Raw genomic sequence first — 14,850 nt, forward strand, 5'->3', positions numbered from 1 at the left:
GTTAATCTTACAGATGGTAGGCTTTTGGAAAGAAAGAATTTGAGTTTTGTTCTTGTCTTTGATGTGACTTTCTAGTTATCTGTCATGAAGTTTTTAGGTGTTACTTGTAGGATTTCTATCTTGTAAACATAGTCCCCAGAATGTACCATCTAATATTCTTTGGTATCTGGACAATTCTGTGCTTTTCTGTTTATAACTGAAGTAGAGATAGTGGTGAGAAATAGCCACCTAATTCAGGTATGTATTGTTATACATGAATAGGAAACTTGTGTTAAACTGGAATTATTCTGGAATAATAAAGGAGAATGGGTAGTTTCACAAGACTGATGAATAAAAGAGAGGAATCTTGAGAAAATGCCTCATTTCTAAGTGGCTCTTAGAAATATCCAGCTTGTTTAATCGCCAGTGTGTGAGCATAACCATCTGCTATTGCTGTAATGTTAATATGGGGACTGTGATCTCCTTTTCTTTTATTTCTTTACTGAGAAAAATTCTGTACTTTTGGAAAATTCTCACAACTCTGCTCTGGGAATATATTGCAATAATCCGTATACCAGACCAAAATAGACTTTGAATTGGCCATCTTGTATACTCGTGGGAATGAATTGAGTCATAACCAAGGGGCACTGGAGTACCACTATCTCCCTTTCCAAGGGTTATATTTGGAGACTATCTTTCAAGCTTCAGTCTGGCTACTTTGGTAGATAATTTTGAAAATAAGTTTAAGAAAAATACTATGTCTCTTTTACAAGGTAAGTTTCATAAATTTGATCATTTTTATGCCAATTTAAATGCTTCTTCTTCATCTAGATGAATTTAAAGGCCACTCCTTGCTTCAGGCTGCACGGGAAGCTGATGTTACACGAATCAAAAAACATCTCTCTCTGGAAATGGTGAACTTTAAGCATCCTCAAACACATGAAACAGCATTGGTAATGATTCAGATTTAAGTCTTTAAAATGAAATAGCCAGAAACATTCTAAGTTAATCATAATGCCCTGCTTCTTTTGGTGATACTGGATAACTGACATAATGTCCTACTTTTAATAATAGTATTGTTCTAAAAATCTGTGCTTTTTAAGAATTAGTGCCTCTGGATATATAAAGAAAATATTTCAAACAATGCAGAAAAATAGACAGCCTCATCCCCTCAATGGCAACCCACTCCAGTATTTTTGCCTGGAGAATTCCATGGACAGAGGAGCCTGGTGGGCCACAGTCCATGGGGTTGCAAAGAGTCGGACACGACTGAGCGACTAACACATCCCCTCAAAAGGCAATACAGTTGTTCATTTGTGCATCCTTCTAGACAAAAATTTTATCACATACTGGCATATATTATATGTGACTTTTCTATTATAATCATATCTCATTTGCTTTTTTTATTATAAAAAAGCATAAGTGTTTATGATTGAAAATTTGGAACTCACTGAAAAGTTAATCTTGCCGTCAAGATAAAAACCACCTGGTTCTCCTTTTGTTATTGTATTTTTTTTTTTCAAAATTAGATCTAAGTCTGTATATGTTCCCTTTATAGTTGTGAATAAACTATCTGTGTGAGTAGAGTCAGTTTCCCTGATGGAGGTAATGTCAGCTCTCTGGTTCTGTAACAGAGTAGATGAGAACTGGGCAGTGTATGGAAAAGCAGTAAGAAAAAAACGGAAGTGACTAAAGATAAGTGTTAGAAGATCAGAAGGAGAGTGTGGTAATCAGAGGCTACTTTAGAAGTAGAAATTTAAAAGGAGCAAAGCTTTGTGAGTCGCAGAATGTACTTTCAATGAGGGAAGATGACAATAAGTAAATTAATGTCTTTGGGGAAGATTTAATTGTAGCTTCCTTAACTTTTATGGCTAATGTTCATCCTTATGTCATGATATAGGGCATGAAGTTTATTTAGGAACCTTTCTATAAAGCATTTTAGGCCTTTTTGCTGCTTTACCAAAAAACAGAAATCCATGTTAAAATAAAACAGCATAGTTGCAGACTGATAAGAAGTAACAGTGCAAAATTTAAATCATAACAGCATCAAGATGGTACAGGGGAATTTGGGAAAACTGACATGGGAAATTTGCCAGTCTGGAGAATTAATTCTACATTTTGTTTCCCCTTAGGCTTTCTGCTATTAAACTGCTCATTTTTGTGATTAGCCTTAGAATACAAGGAATTAACTGTTGGTAGACATTGTATTGCAGAGGCAGTGTCTTCTGAGTTTCGAGGTCCCAGGCCCTGCCGGTAAAAGGATGAGGCAGAAGAGAAAGGGTGCAGTTTGAAATGGATAAGTTCAAGAATTCTTGAATAGAAACTATTTTCCATTCTCTGTGCCATCCTGATAGATGTCCTTAGACTCTTATTCAGAACATACCAAAAGAGCTGTATTCACCAGTTAGAAACGATGTTATTAAGGGCAAAGGAATGAGTTTGGTGATAGCAGCAGTATCAGAATGAATCTGAAGCAAAGCCATGAAGATCAGATAAGCTTTATAATTAGCAACAAGTTAAAATCAGACACATTCATGTATACTGTGTTTAGAGGTATGTGCAAGTTACCTTGACAGTTATCCAGAAGTTTTATTCCATAAATTCTCAGGTTTCAGTTTTAACTTAACGTTCATACATTGATTAAGTCATTCACTCACTGACATTTATTGAACACCTGTTGTGTATGAGTATAATCCTGGATGTTGGGGAGATAAAGATCTGCGACATGACCATGCGGGTTTTACTGGGTTTATGACTGGCGAATCCCTGCCTCCTGTCTCCCTTCCTCCCTGATGCATCATAGACATAGATCCTGAAGCCTCCAGCTCAGACTGTATCAATTTCCACCACCAGTTTTACCAAACAGGTAATCCAAGGTCCTTATTCTGCTAGAGCAACTCAAATTGAGAAAGAAATACCACCTAGTTTGTCAGCTGTTCCGGCAGTGTTTTTACCAAGCAGAATCCACAGCTGACAAACACTGTGCTATTTCTTCATTAAAGAAATCCCGACCTTTGCAGTGTTTTATTAATCTTTAAAAAATAACATAAACACCACGCTCTTTGGGAACAGTTTTGAAAGGACTGTTGATCACAGTTTAAGGTTTTCATCACAGCAGTGGTAGCTTTTGCAGAGATGTAGGGCAACTATAAAGCTTGATCAAAATATTTAATAACATATCACCTGGTAAATAGGATTTTCAGGCCCTGTCAGAATTTGGTAATCATTGCACATTCTATCCAATAGAAAGTCTTTGAAGAGCAAAGTTAAGTCAAAAGTGAAACAAAGACATGAAATAACTAACATCTTATTTTTGGTTGGAAACACGAGTATTCTTAAAAATCAGTTGTATAGTCCTTGATTAATGCTGCAATTTAAATTATTTAGCATTGTGCTGCCGCATCTCCATATCCCAAAAGAAAGCAAATATGTGAACTGTTGCTAAGAAAAGGAGCCAACATCAATGAAAAGACTAAAGAGTAAGTTTGCTTTTAATAATTAAAAATTATTGACTCTTTTGTTTTCTGGAAAATACATTCATTGTCCGGCTGACTTTTTCTCTTTAAGATTCTTGACTCCTCTGCACGTGGCTTCTGAGAAAGCTCATAACGATGTTGTCGAAGTAGTGGTGAAACATGAAGCAAAGGTATACTTCATTTTTGGTAATTTTTGGTAATCCAGTGAATTGTTTCTGATTTTGTAGATAAAATGCCTGATTTCCTAAACTATTTACTCTCTCCTAAGTATTAGTTTTTCCCTCAAAATAGTTGTGCAGATACTTTTTTCTGTATCTTTTTGCTAGAAAAATCTGTGGATTTACTCAAACATTATTCCTGTATATCCTTCCTTCACCCTTCCTGTTAATCACACCCCACTGGTCAAGTTATTCTTCTTTTTCTAACAGTAAACTCTTAAGAGTATCCCTAGCCAGACATATTTATTCTGGAATTCTCTTCTGGTATCTTCTGTTCCTTGCTTACCATGATAACTCCTATTATTTACCCCAGCCACAGTCTCTCTTACCCTCTGTTATTTCTGCCAGAGAACATGGAACAGAAGGAAATAAATTATTTAAATAAGTTGACTAAAAAGATAGCTCCTCACTTGTGAAGCTTAGTTAACTAAAAAGATAGCTCCTCACATTGTGAAGCTGCTATTCTATAGTTGGCACTTGTACAAAAAGCATTTTTTAAAAAATCAATCACAAAAGTCATTCACTCCAGAGCATTCAGGAGAGAAATGTTTTCTTTATAAGAGTTACACTTTTTATTAGGAGAATATTGTTTTTCTATTTATAGAAATGGTATACTTAAGTTTAAAGTCAAGTTGATTTCACTGTGTTGGACACCGTAAGCTTAGACAATATCATATCAGCTGTACCTCCAAAAAAAGTTAAGTAGACTTAAAGAAGATAAAGCATTTTATTCATGGAATAGTTAGGTTTTCATCAAGGCTAAAAGTCATCATTTCTTACCCAGGAACTTTAAACAAATGTTCTCAATAAACAATAAATATAGCATCCCAGATTGGAAGAGACAGCAGTCATTTAATTCAACAGTTTTCGGTTTTCTTAGCCACAGATCCTTGTCTTCAAACAAAATCTTGGTAGAAATACATTATATAATAGAATTGAGCTGCTCTGATGAAGAGCGAAGAAAGAGAGATCCCTTTACCCCTTGGGGGCCCCTGAGGCTCTTCTCTAAGTGAACTTTGCAGAACGGTTTTCTAAGCTGTCCTTTCTTGGGTTTCCACTCAAGGAACCACTTCAGATTCTTCAGTGTTTTTTTTTAATGTTGCCTCTCAGTGTCCTAATTTCTCTCTTATTTGGGGGAATTCTTAATAATGTATAATTTCAATCTTTCCTATTGTAAAGTATTTAAAAAATAAAGTTTATTTCTGCTTGACTGCTTGGCATATCTCATTTGTCTGTCTGTTCTATAACTTTTTGTTGATTGCTTCTTTTCTTACATGTGGTGTGTTACTTGAAGACTACCTGGATGCATATTAAATTTGAGTTGTATAACTCAATGAAACAATCTTGGCTAGGGTGACCAACCGTCCTAATCCTCAAACTGAGGGATTTCTGGGAACACAAGACTTTAAGTGCTAAGACCAGAAATATCCCACCCAAACTAGGACAAGTTGGTCACCCTAATATTGACACAGAATGGCAACCAAATAAAGTTTTCAAGTGGATAGAGTTCACATTTCAGTGAATGTGAGTTCATGAATAAATAGATTAGTTGCTCTGAGCATTTTAAGTTGATTTTTCTGATTCTGTAAGCATGGAGACTAGCTTTTCGTAGGTTAGTTTTAGAATTATTGAGAAAGTCTTACTATATAATCCTGTTTAGATGTTCTCCAGTTCCATGAATGTGAATTGGATAGTGAGTGTCTCAAAACACACTAGTGGTCACATAATTACTGCGGGATTTTATTTTTCAGTTATGTTTTGAAGAATTATTTCCCAGGGTGGCAGGGGAGGGAGTTGGTGGGTTGGGAATGAGATAGAAGGGGTCTTACAGATGATTTTTTTTATTATTACTATGAAAAATTTCAAAAATACAGCCAAGTTGAGAGAGTTTTACAGAGTATAACTATATACTTGCCATATAAATTCTACCACTAGCTTTTTACCATATTGTTTTCTTACATATCCATCAATTTTTCCCTCTTATCAGTATCTTATATTTTTAGACACACTTCAAAGTAATTTACAAGTTACTATATACATCTCCCTAAATTCTTTTAATAGGCATCAACTAGAGGTCAGTATTTGTTCACCGTTTTTCTTTGGATGTGGAATTTACGTACAGTGATATATACAGCTCTTAAATGTACATTTACTGAATTTTGCCTGATGCAAACACCTGTGTAACCAAAACTCTTGAAGATAGAGAGCATAACTACATGGCAGAGACAGTGTCCCATCCAAGGCTGTCTCCTTGCCTAGAGGCAACAACCATTTGGATTTTTCCTACAGTAGATTAATTTACCACTTCGGACCTTCATGTCCATGAGATCGTACAATATTCATTGACTCTTTTGTGTCAAACTTTTTTTCACTCAGGTTAATGTTTAGGCGATTCAGCAGTAACAATAATTCTTTTTATTGCTGAGAAGTATTCCATTGTGTGAATATACTGTAGTGTCTTTGTCTTTGTACAGATTGTATTTTAAATGATAAACAAGATAGAAGATTAAGCCAATAGAATAAGTATTTTAATGCTAATTTAGTGTCTGACTTTGTTATCTGTTACCTTGGGGTTAGTCTCCACATTTCTGCACCTTAGTGATCCTTAAAAATATATGCATTAGACTTTCTAGGCAGTGTCTTTAAATGTGATGAATCTATGAGTGCTTTAATGCTAAACACAACTATTACTCAACATCTTAAACTTTTAATCCAAAATTGGGTTTCCTGATGTCAGCCTTCATGAGTTGGTGAATTTGTACTCTTAAGTTTGAGAGAAAATACTTTCTTTGCCACTGGATAATAGTCTTTTATCAGAGAATACTTGGGCATTTTTAAGTTAGTAACAAGTGTTGAACCTGAACCCATAATTAGAGCATTTAAAATTTTGTACCACAGGCTAATTTCCATTTTTTCTGATTGTTAAGGTTAATGCTCTGGATAATCTCGGTCAGACTTCTCTGCACAGAGCTGCACATTGTGGTCATCTGCAAACTTGCCGCTTACTCCTGAGCTATGGGTGTGATCCTAACATTATATCCCTTCAGGGCTTTACTGCCTTACAGATGGGAAATGAAAATGTGCAACAACTTCTTCAAGGTATTGAATACTTCAATGAAATTATTTTTTCAATTAACTTTTAAATTTTTTCATATATCATGTAGGAGTTGGTAGTAAAAAGAAAAATTTTGAAAATTATTGGCTGCTGTTTCTTCTTGATCAGCTCATTGTAGTCAATGCCTACATGTTGTTAAGTCTTTTTCCCAGTAGTGTTTGCTACTGATCTTTGCTGAGTAAATAGCTGGCTCTTAAGTTTTTATATAGAAAGGTTTTAAGAGTGAGATGCAATAGTTGCTATTTCTTTTTAAAGAGAGGAAAACTGAAGAGGGTAGCTATCTCCTAGTAGAGCAACCAGAGCTATAAATAATACTCTTAGAGACCAGTCCTGCCTGTTCACTCCTCTAGATCCTTCACATAAGGCATATAGAATCTGTACACGGTAACCAACTATTTGACTTATGTTTGAATACACTGATATTCATTGCATTTTAAATTCAAATCAACGTTCAATATCTACACATTTGGCATAGGTTAAACATTTCAGCCTAGAATTCCGGTCCCTTCCAATTAAAGATAAATAAAAGAAGTGTGGTCCCATAATTTCAAAGTGTCTTTGCCTACATCTCTGTATTTTACTAGACATTAATAAAACATCTTTGACACCTCAAAGCTCAAAGGAGAAGAAATGTAAGAGACCAAGTGTTCTGTACCCTTAATAGTCCCCCTTGATGATCCTTATGCCTGTGGTTTAGAAGCCACATTTTGAGGAAAACACTGCTTGAATAGATGAAGGCAGATTAATAAGATCTCCTGGGAACTTCTAAAATTCTGAACTACGAGACTGCTCTCAGAATTGCCTTTACTTTCCCATCTACTGTGCATTTGTTTCAGTGTCAGAGTTGAGGGTACTAGCGTTAGTCTGTTCAGTTACCTGGTGATGGACATTTACAATCTTGCTAATTTTATGCTACATGCTACACATTACCTTTCCAGTGAGTTTCTTAAAGTGGAATTTCTGAGTCAAGGTTAACAAAATTGTTAAATCATCTCCTAGAAAGGCTGTTATGTACCATTTTACATTCCTATTAGTAGTGTGTGACAGGACCTGTTTTCCTTGTCAGCCCCAGATATTATGATTCTTTATAATTTCCTTGGGTGAGTGTGTGTGAGTGATTGTGTGTATGTTTGTATTACAGAAGTAATAGGTGCTTTTAAAAATGGAAATTATAGAAGTATTGACAGTGTAACTCCTTCATTTGCTCTTTGTCCACTAATGGATGAAAGAAAAGCCCAGTGTATCATTTTAATTTGCATTTCTAAGGTGTATGCTGCAATATTTTTTCCAATTTTGTTCTTTGTCTATAATTTTGTTTAGTGCTATGTTGTTGTCTGACAGATATTTTTCCAAATCAGTTTTGGTTCTGCCTTAGATGTACTTGCTTTAGGATGCTTTTCTATTTGAAGATAAATATTCAACTATTTTTTTAAGTATTTTTAAGGTTTAATTGTTCATATGTAGCATCTTTAACCCATCTAAAGGTTATTTGTTCTAAGATACAAGGTATATGTTTTCTTCCTTTCTTATGAGATTTAAAATGAACTATAAAACATAGAGTTTCAGACCTGAAAATAACTTCACTTGTTTCTAATCCAACGTCTTTTGTCTTTTTGGAACTGGAACAATCTGAGGCCCAGAAAGTTCAAGTACTTGTTCCAATTCAGATAGCTAGTCAATGGCAGAACCATGGGTGGATGTCTGGCTGTTGCTCTCCTTATTTAATACTTTACCACCAGTCACTGACTTCATTATAGAGTAATCTTTTACCTATTTTATATTCCATTATATTGCTTAAATCTCATAGTTATTATTCATATACATTTCACATATGTGATGTTTCAGAAAAATTGATACTGCTTTTCCCGTACTACTATGGAGATTTCCTACATATTGCCATCAAACTGCAAAAGGAACTTTACTCTGAGATAAGATGCCTCCCTTAAAACTTGGTCCCATCTTCCAAATAGAAGTTAATCACTCTTTCCTTCTGTTTCTTTTTTTTTTTTTTTTTAGAGGGTATCCCTTTAGGTAATTCAGAGGCAGACAGACAGTTGCTGGAAGCTGCAAAGGCTGGAGATGTAGAAACTGTAAAAGTAAGACATGATCTTATGATTTTTTTAAACATTGGGTTTTTATTTTGACAGTGTTTAATGAATCCGTACTGTTAAAATGAAAAAATCTAGTTATTTGTACTGTTAAAATGAAAAAATCTAGTTATTTATATGTGCATTGTTTTTAAAAGGTAAATAATGTTAATTCTGCTCTGCAAATAAGGATCATTGAGTAATGAAAGAAGCTTTAGTATCACACGCATCTCAGTAAATATATCACAGTTATAAATTTAGATAATGACGTGTTTATGGGAATGCATTTTGTTTAAAGAACCTATTCATTTGTCCCTTTAAAAGAATGAGCTATATGAAATTATTGTCTCTTCTTGTTTACATATGGTACATAAAACAGGAAGGGAAGAAAACTAAACAGTGTATCCCTCTGTCTGTATGTTTATTCTGATTTCTTTGCCTCCTCTACCTCTGTGAGGACCCAGTTTTCAGAGCCACTGTCTCCCAATAATCTTCAATTTATCTGGATTGAAGTATTTTTTTCTTTTTCAGAAGAGCCATCTTGAGCCCTTCTGTGGCCCATCTCCTATAATGTTCTTCCACAGAATAACCTTTCCTCAAATTTTGCTTTTACTGTAATACATATGTACTTATGTGATATATAATCATATGTAATGTCTTACTGCCTATACCAGATATTCCTGTTCCTACAGAAACTATATTAGTATATCCAGGTATATAATCCAGAAGATTGACATTTTGAAAGAGCAAGACTGTTTTTCAGGTCAACTAATATAAATTAAAATTAACTCAGCATATTTCATGATTAAATAATTCTTTAGTAAAACAGTGTTAATTCCAATTTCCAAAGCTAGTAGGAGGGAAGAAGCCCTGTTGTGTCCTCCTCCCACAACAGACTTTCAAAAGAATGCTTGCTCCTATTTGAGGGAGCATTGATAGGTAATAAGTTTTATTAAAAGCTAAAATTATTGTTTGATTCATGGCAGAAGTCTCCATTTGAAGCAGTTTCACTATATTTCTCTATGGTGTTCTTAATCCTGAACAGACCTACCCCCACAAAGTAAATTTTAGATTTCTTGAGAATGAAACGATGTGATTAATGGTCTCATCAGAACTTGAGCTATGAGGATATTTATTCACTGTGCTTTCAAGTCAAGAGATTTCTGAAAGTTGATTTTAAAAGTCCGTGTGCTCTTTTCCTCCTGCTTTATCTGTGTAGACAGTACAGCCATCTCCAGGTAACTTCAGATTTCATTCAAGAAGAATGCTATTATGCAGTTTTATTATTTGACTTGTTTTGTAGTTATGTTCTCATGCCCTTAATTAGGAGGTTAATATGGTATTGAAAGAGGGATTTTGTTTCTCTTACTGGCTAATGAATGACTTATAGAAAAACAAATCACTCAAGTTAAGGGTAGTGAGCTGTTTGTTCTTGGAGGAAGTGATAAGTTGTGTTAGATGGGCAGGTGGAGTTAAAGTCAGGTAGCTGATTTTTATGTGTGTTGGGTGGAGGTGATGATAAATTGTAATGCTCATCCATTTACATACATTAAAGAGCATAAAACTATGTTCAGTACACCTACTCTTATAAACCAGACTTTGTTTTCATAAAGATAAAAGAAGACTGTAGGAAGAAACAGATGAAGTGAGGATGAGACTGGGTGCAGGAATTGTACTTAGAGAATGAACTAATGCCGTTTAATTGAGGAGGACCTTCTCTCTCTGTGATAGGTACTAGGCTGTAAGTCACTCACTGGAAGTTTATCTCCGTCAACCTTTCTGTTCCTTGTGCATTGCTGAGACAGTGCCACCTGTATATTTCCCAGTGAACACTTAATTATGTGCGTGGCTGTGTTTGTTTCCTGGTGAGCTGTCAGGCTAGGTACTTAGACACCGACTATTAGAGAACTTCTCTGAGTGGACAAAATTAAACTTGAGAGCTACGGAGTCAGAGTGGCCAGTGATAACTACTGAGTCTTGCAGCAGCACTTCACACGTGTCCCTCGAGCCGACTTCAGACCCACAAAACACACTTTCTCGGCGACAGAACACGGAGTTTGTGTATCTAACAAGCTCTGATGTGGAAAGCCACTGAATAGCTTTATCAGACCTGTTATTAAACCCATTGAGGTAAAACCACTATCCCTGGCTCCTTTGGTTTATTAGGCTTAGCTTATCTCTGCTTTTAGGGTAGGCTAATAAAAAAGAGAAAGGAATTTTACTGATATTCTTTTATTCTAAAATATTCTTTCACCATGATTTATTATCTGTGCTGCTTTCTTTCCTCAGATATTCATACTTTTCATGCAAAATACCCTTGAGTATTTTGAGTGTTACAGCTTTTCTCAGCCAAGCTTCCTCATCTAAACAACAAGAACCAAAAAAACATAAAAACTTCAGAGTGACTTTTCTTAATTCTCCCAAGGATGGTACATAACCAGTAGCATTCTATTCATTCATCCATTCCATATGGTACAGTATAATTCTCTAGGTGTAACTCCTTGACAGTCTGCATCACATCACATGGGAGCTTGTTAGAAATGCAGCTTCTTAGGCCCAGTCCCAGACATCTGGAGACTGGACCCAATGCACATGGAAATTTGAGAACCACTGTTCTAGAACGGTACTCCTCAGACTTTTAATGTGCTTACAGATCACCTGGAGATCATGTCAGAATATAGATTCTGATTCAGGAGGTCGGAGCATCTGAGAATCTGAGTTTTTAACAAGTCCCCGGGTGATGCCAGTGCTTCTGTGATCCAGTGTATCTGTATATATATTTGCCACAAAATGGAAATTACTGTTGCTAACTGGTACTTACATTACCTTTATGTAAATAGTAGTAGTCGTAATAACAAAATTTACCCACTAGCTCCAGCAAAAGAAGATGATTACAGATAAGAGGACCAGAGGGATTGCCAATAAAGGACAAGATGAAATAAGAATAAATAGCAGAGAATGTTTGAGAAATTCGATGAGATGAAATAAATCAGGAATTTGAAATTTCTACTAGATGAATGAAAACAGTCAGTCAGAATATATAGCATCATGTGTATACTGTGTTTCGTCCTACAGAAATTGTGTACCGTTCAGAGTGTCAACTGCAGAGACATTGAAGGGCGTCAGTCTACACCGCTCCATTTTGCAGCTGGCTATAATCGGGTGTCTGTGGTGGAATATCTGCTCCAACACGGAGCTGATGTGCACGCAAAAGATAAAGGGCAAGTACTAGCCATTGCTATGGCCTTTCTGTGCCTTTATCTGACATTCTTAGGAATATCTGAAAACGTTTTTATGAGATGGTGGTTCTTTTATTTTCAGAGAAGTCTGTTCTCCAACATTGGCTTAAATATACTTCTTAATTTCAGTTAAGATTTTATGATTTTTATGAAGTAGCATTTTTATGAAGACTTAGTTGCTTAATGCCTTGTTATTTTATAATAGCCAAGGAGAATGCAACAGTAGTGTGATACTGATTTTTAATGTAGTAAATATTTTAGTTTGCATTGAGGGCACTTGATTTCTTCCAGTTTATATTAATTAAAAAAAAAAAAAAAACTTCTTGGGAATCCCCTGTTGGTTCAGTGGTTCTCACTGCCATGGCCCCAGGTTCAGCTCAGTCCCTGGTCAGGGAACTAAAATCCCATAACTGGTATGTGGCCAGAAGAGAAAAAAAAATTAAAATAAATTAAAATATATAATTCTTAATCCTAGATATTGCAAAATAGATGCTTGTTATGGTCCCTGCAATTTTAAATATTTTAAAAATTTCCTCTCTGCCCTGTCAAAGTAATTCCATTTCTGCTTACAATAAATTTATGTTCTATAAATTAAAATCAGTAAAATTTCTTGTACAGTTCAATAAATTTATCATCTCTGTGTAGTTATTTAAATTAAAATATATCTTTGTGTTGTGTGTTTTCTTTAACTTTTCATTTCAGAGGCCTTGTACCTTTGCACAATGCATGTTCTTATGGACATTATGAAGTTGCAGAACTTCTTGTTAAGCATGGAGCAGTAGTTAATGTAGCTGACTTATGGAAATTTACACCTTTACATGAAGCTGCAGCCAAAGGAAAATATGAAATTTGCAAACTTCTGCTTCAGGTATTTTTAAGTATTTATGAACAGGGTATATAATGTAGAATATTATATTACTTGTAACTCCAAACTTTAATAGTAAAGAGACAGGAAGCAAAACTAATTCTGTACCTAGATTTCAGAATAAATGTCATAAACACTATATAAGCCAGGTTTATTTAGCAGTAATGAAATTGATAATACATTGGTATCTGCAGTGGTACCAGTGTTGGTATTTTACAGTAAAAACAAAACTAGTTAAATTTATACTTTATACAAACATTGAAATGTTCGTGAAAACTAAAAATAGCATATGTGAAAGGTAATTTTTAATGAAATACTTTGTTTTGAACGTAGTTTAAAATTTTGGTTATATTCTTGCATTATGAAAGCTCAGTAATATTTAAGTGTCTATTTTTTATTGTAATTTTTTGTGTATTAAGCATTATTAACACTCCCGTTAACCTTTAAGGTAGAGTCTCTGTATAAAATAGATGGACTGTTTTCTCGTTATCCAAAGGCAAACTTAAGCCAAACCTTCCCTTTCTGTTTTCCACATGCCCAGCATGGTGCAGACCCCACAAAGAAAAACAGAGATGGAAATACTCCTTTGGATCTGGTTAAAGAAGGAGATACAGATATTCAAGATCTGCTTAGGGGAGATGCAGCTTTATTGGATGCTGCCAAGAAGGGTTGTTTAGCCAGAGTAAAGAAATTGTCTTCACCAGATAATGTAAACTGCCGTGATACACAAGGCCGACATTCAACACCCTTACATTTAGCAGGTAGGTGAATGAAGTGTCACAGATTTAGGCTGGTACATCTAAAATTCATTTTACCTGAGTAAAATACTTCCTGTAAGTAAATTTGAAAGATTCAAATCAGGCGTCTTCTAATACCATTATACACTAGAGTGTTTGTACAGGCCCATGTTCTCTTTAGTATAGCAATTTACATTCAGTAAGAATAATTGAAAGAGGCTTTGCCAGTCTCCATGTGCTTTAGAGGAGAAGGCAATGGCACCCCACTCCAGTGCTCTTGCCTGGAAAATCCCATGGGCGGAGGAGCCTCGTAGGCTGCAGTCCATGGGGTCGCTAAGAGTCGGGCATGACTGAGCGACTTCCTTTCACTTTTCACTTTCATGCATTGGAGAGGAAATGGCAACCCACTCCAGTGTTCTTGCCAGGGACGGGGGAGCCTGGTGGGCTGCCATCTATGGGGTCACATAGAGTCGGACACGACTGAAGTGACTTAGCAGCAGCAGCAACAGCAACATGTGCTTTAGAACCTTTATTCCAAGTCGTCATGTTGTTTGAATCATCTTTGGTGAATGTGTTTTCACTATAGAAGCTTTAAAAATATGCCTGCTTGAGTCAGCCTTCCCGATGGGAAGTTAAAATTTTCCATTCTTCTAATGATAGTTGTTAAATGGAAGCAGAAAAAAGTCTTTAGACTTCCAAAAGTTACATAAAATTCTTGTTATTTTTTGTATTAGTTTGTAAGGCCTGCCTTAACAAATTACCACAGACTAGGTGGCTTAACAACAGAAATGTATTTTCTCAGCTTTGGAAATGTTGGCAGGATTGGTTTTTTCTGAGGCCTCAGTCCTTGGCTTGCAGATGGCCACCTTCTGTCTGAGTCCTCACATGGCCTTTTCTGTGTCTATGTGCATCCCTGGTGTCTCTATGTCCTAACTTCCTCCTCTTATAAGGACAGCAGTCATGTTGAATTAGGGCTGACCCTCACAGCCTTGTTTTAACTGAATTACCTCTTAAAAGGCCTTATCTTCAAGTACGGTCACATTCTAAGGTACTAATGATTAGGGCTTCACCATAGGGAATTTGGGGGATATAGTTGAGTACCTAACTTTTGTTCTGAGTTTTCACCCATGAAAC

General features: G+C 35.6%; 1 protein-coding gene across 2 annotated transcripts in view; it reads left to right on the top strand.

Annotated features, from left to right (window-relative positions):
• Positions 1 to 14,850, top strand: part of TNKS2 (tankyrase 2) — a 65,049-nt gene that overhangs the window by 25,854 nt on the left and 24,345 nt on the right. The window contains exons 9-16 of one of the 2 annotated variants that reach the window (XM_040254513.1): positions 811 to 932; positions 3,367 to 3,458; positions 3,547 to 3,625; positions 6,601 to 6,772; positions 8,805 to 8,884; positions 11,951 to 12,096; positions 12,817 to 12,982; positions 13,521 to 13,740. In XM_040254513.1, coding sequence (XP_040110447.1) covers positions 811 to 932; positions 3,367 to 3,458; positions 3,547 to 3,625; positions 6,601 to 6,772; positions 8,805 to 8,884; positions 11,951 to 12,096; positions 12,817 to 12,982; positions 13,521 to 13,740 — 1,077 coding nt within the window. The remainder of the gene's footprint in view (positions 1 to 810; positions 933 to 3,366; positions 3,459 to 3,546; positions 3,626 to 6,600; positions 6,773 to 8,804; positions 8,885 to 11,950; positions 12,097 to 12,816; positions 12,983 to 13,520; positions 13,741 to 14,850) is intronic. The other variant, XM_040254514.1, reaches the window with a different exon arrangement.

Source organism: Oryx dammah, unplaced genomic scaffold (genome assembly GCF_014754425.2).
Source record: "Oryx dammah isolate SB20612 unplaced genomic scaffold, SCBI_Odam_1.1 HiC_scaffold_14, whole genome shotgun sequence".
Classification (NCBI taxonomy): Eukaryota; Metazoa; Chordata; class Mammalia; order Artiodactyla; family Bovidae; genus Oryx; species Oryx dammah.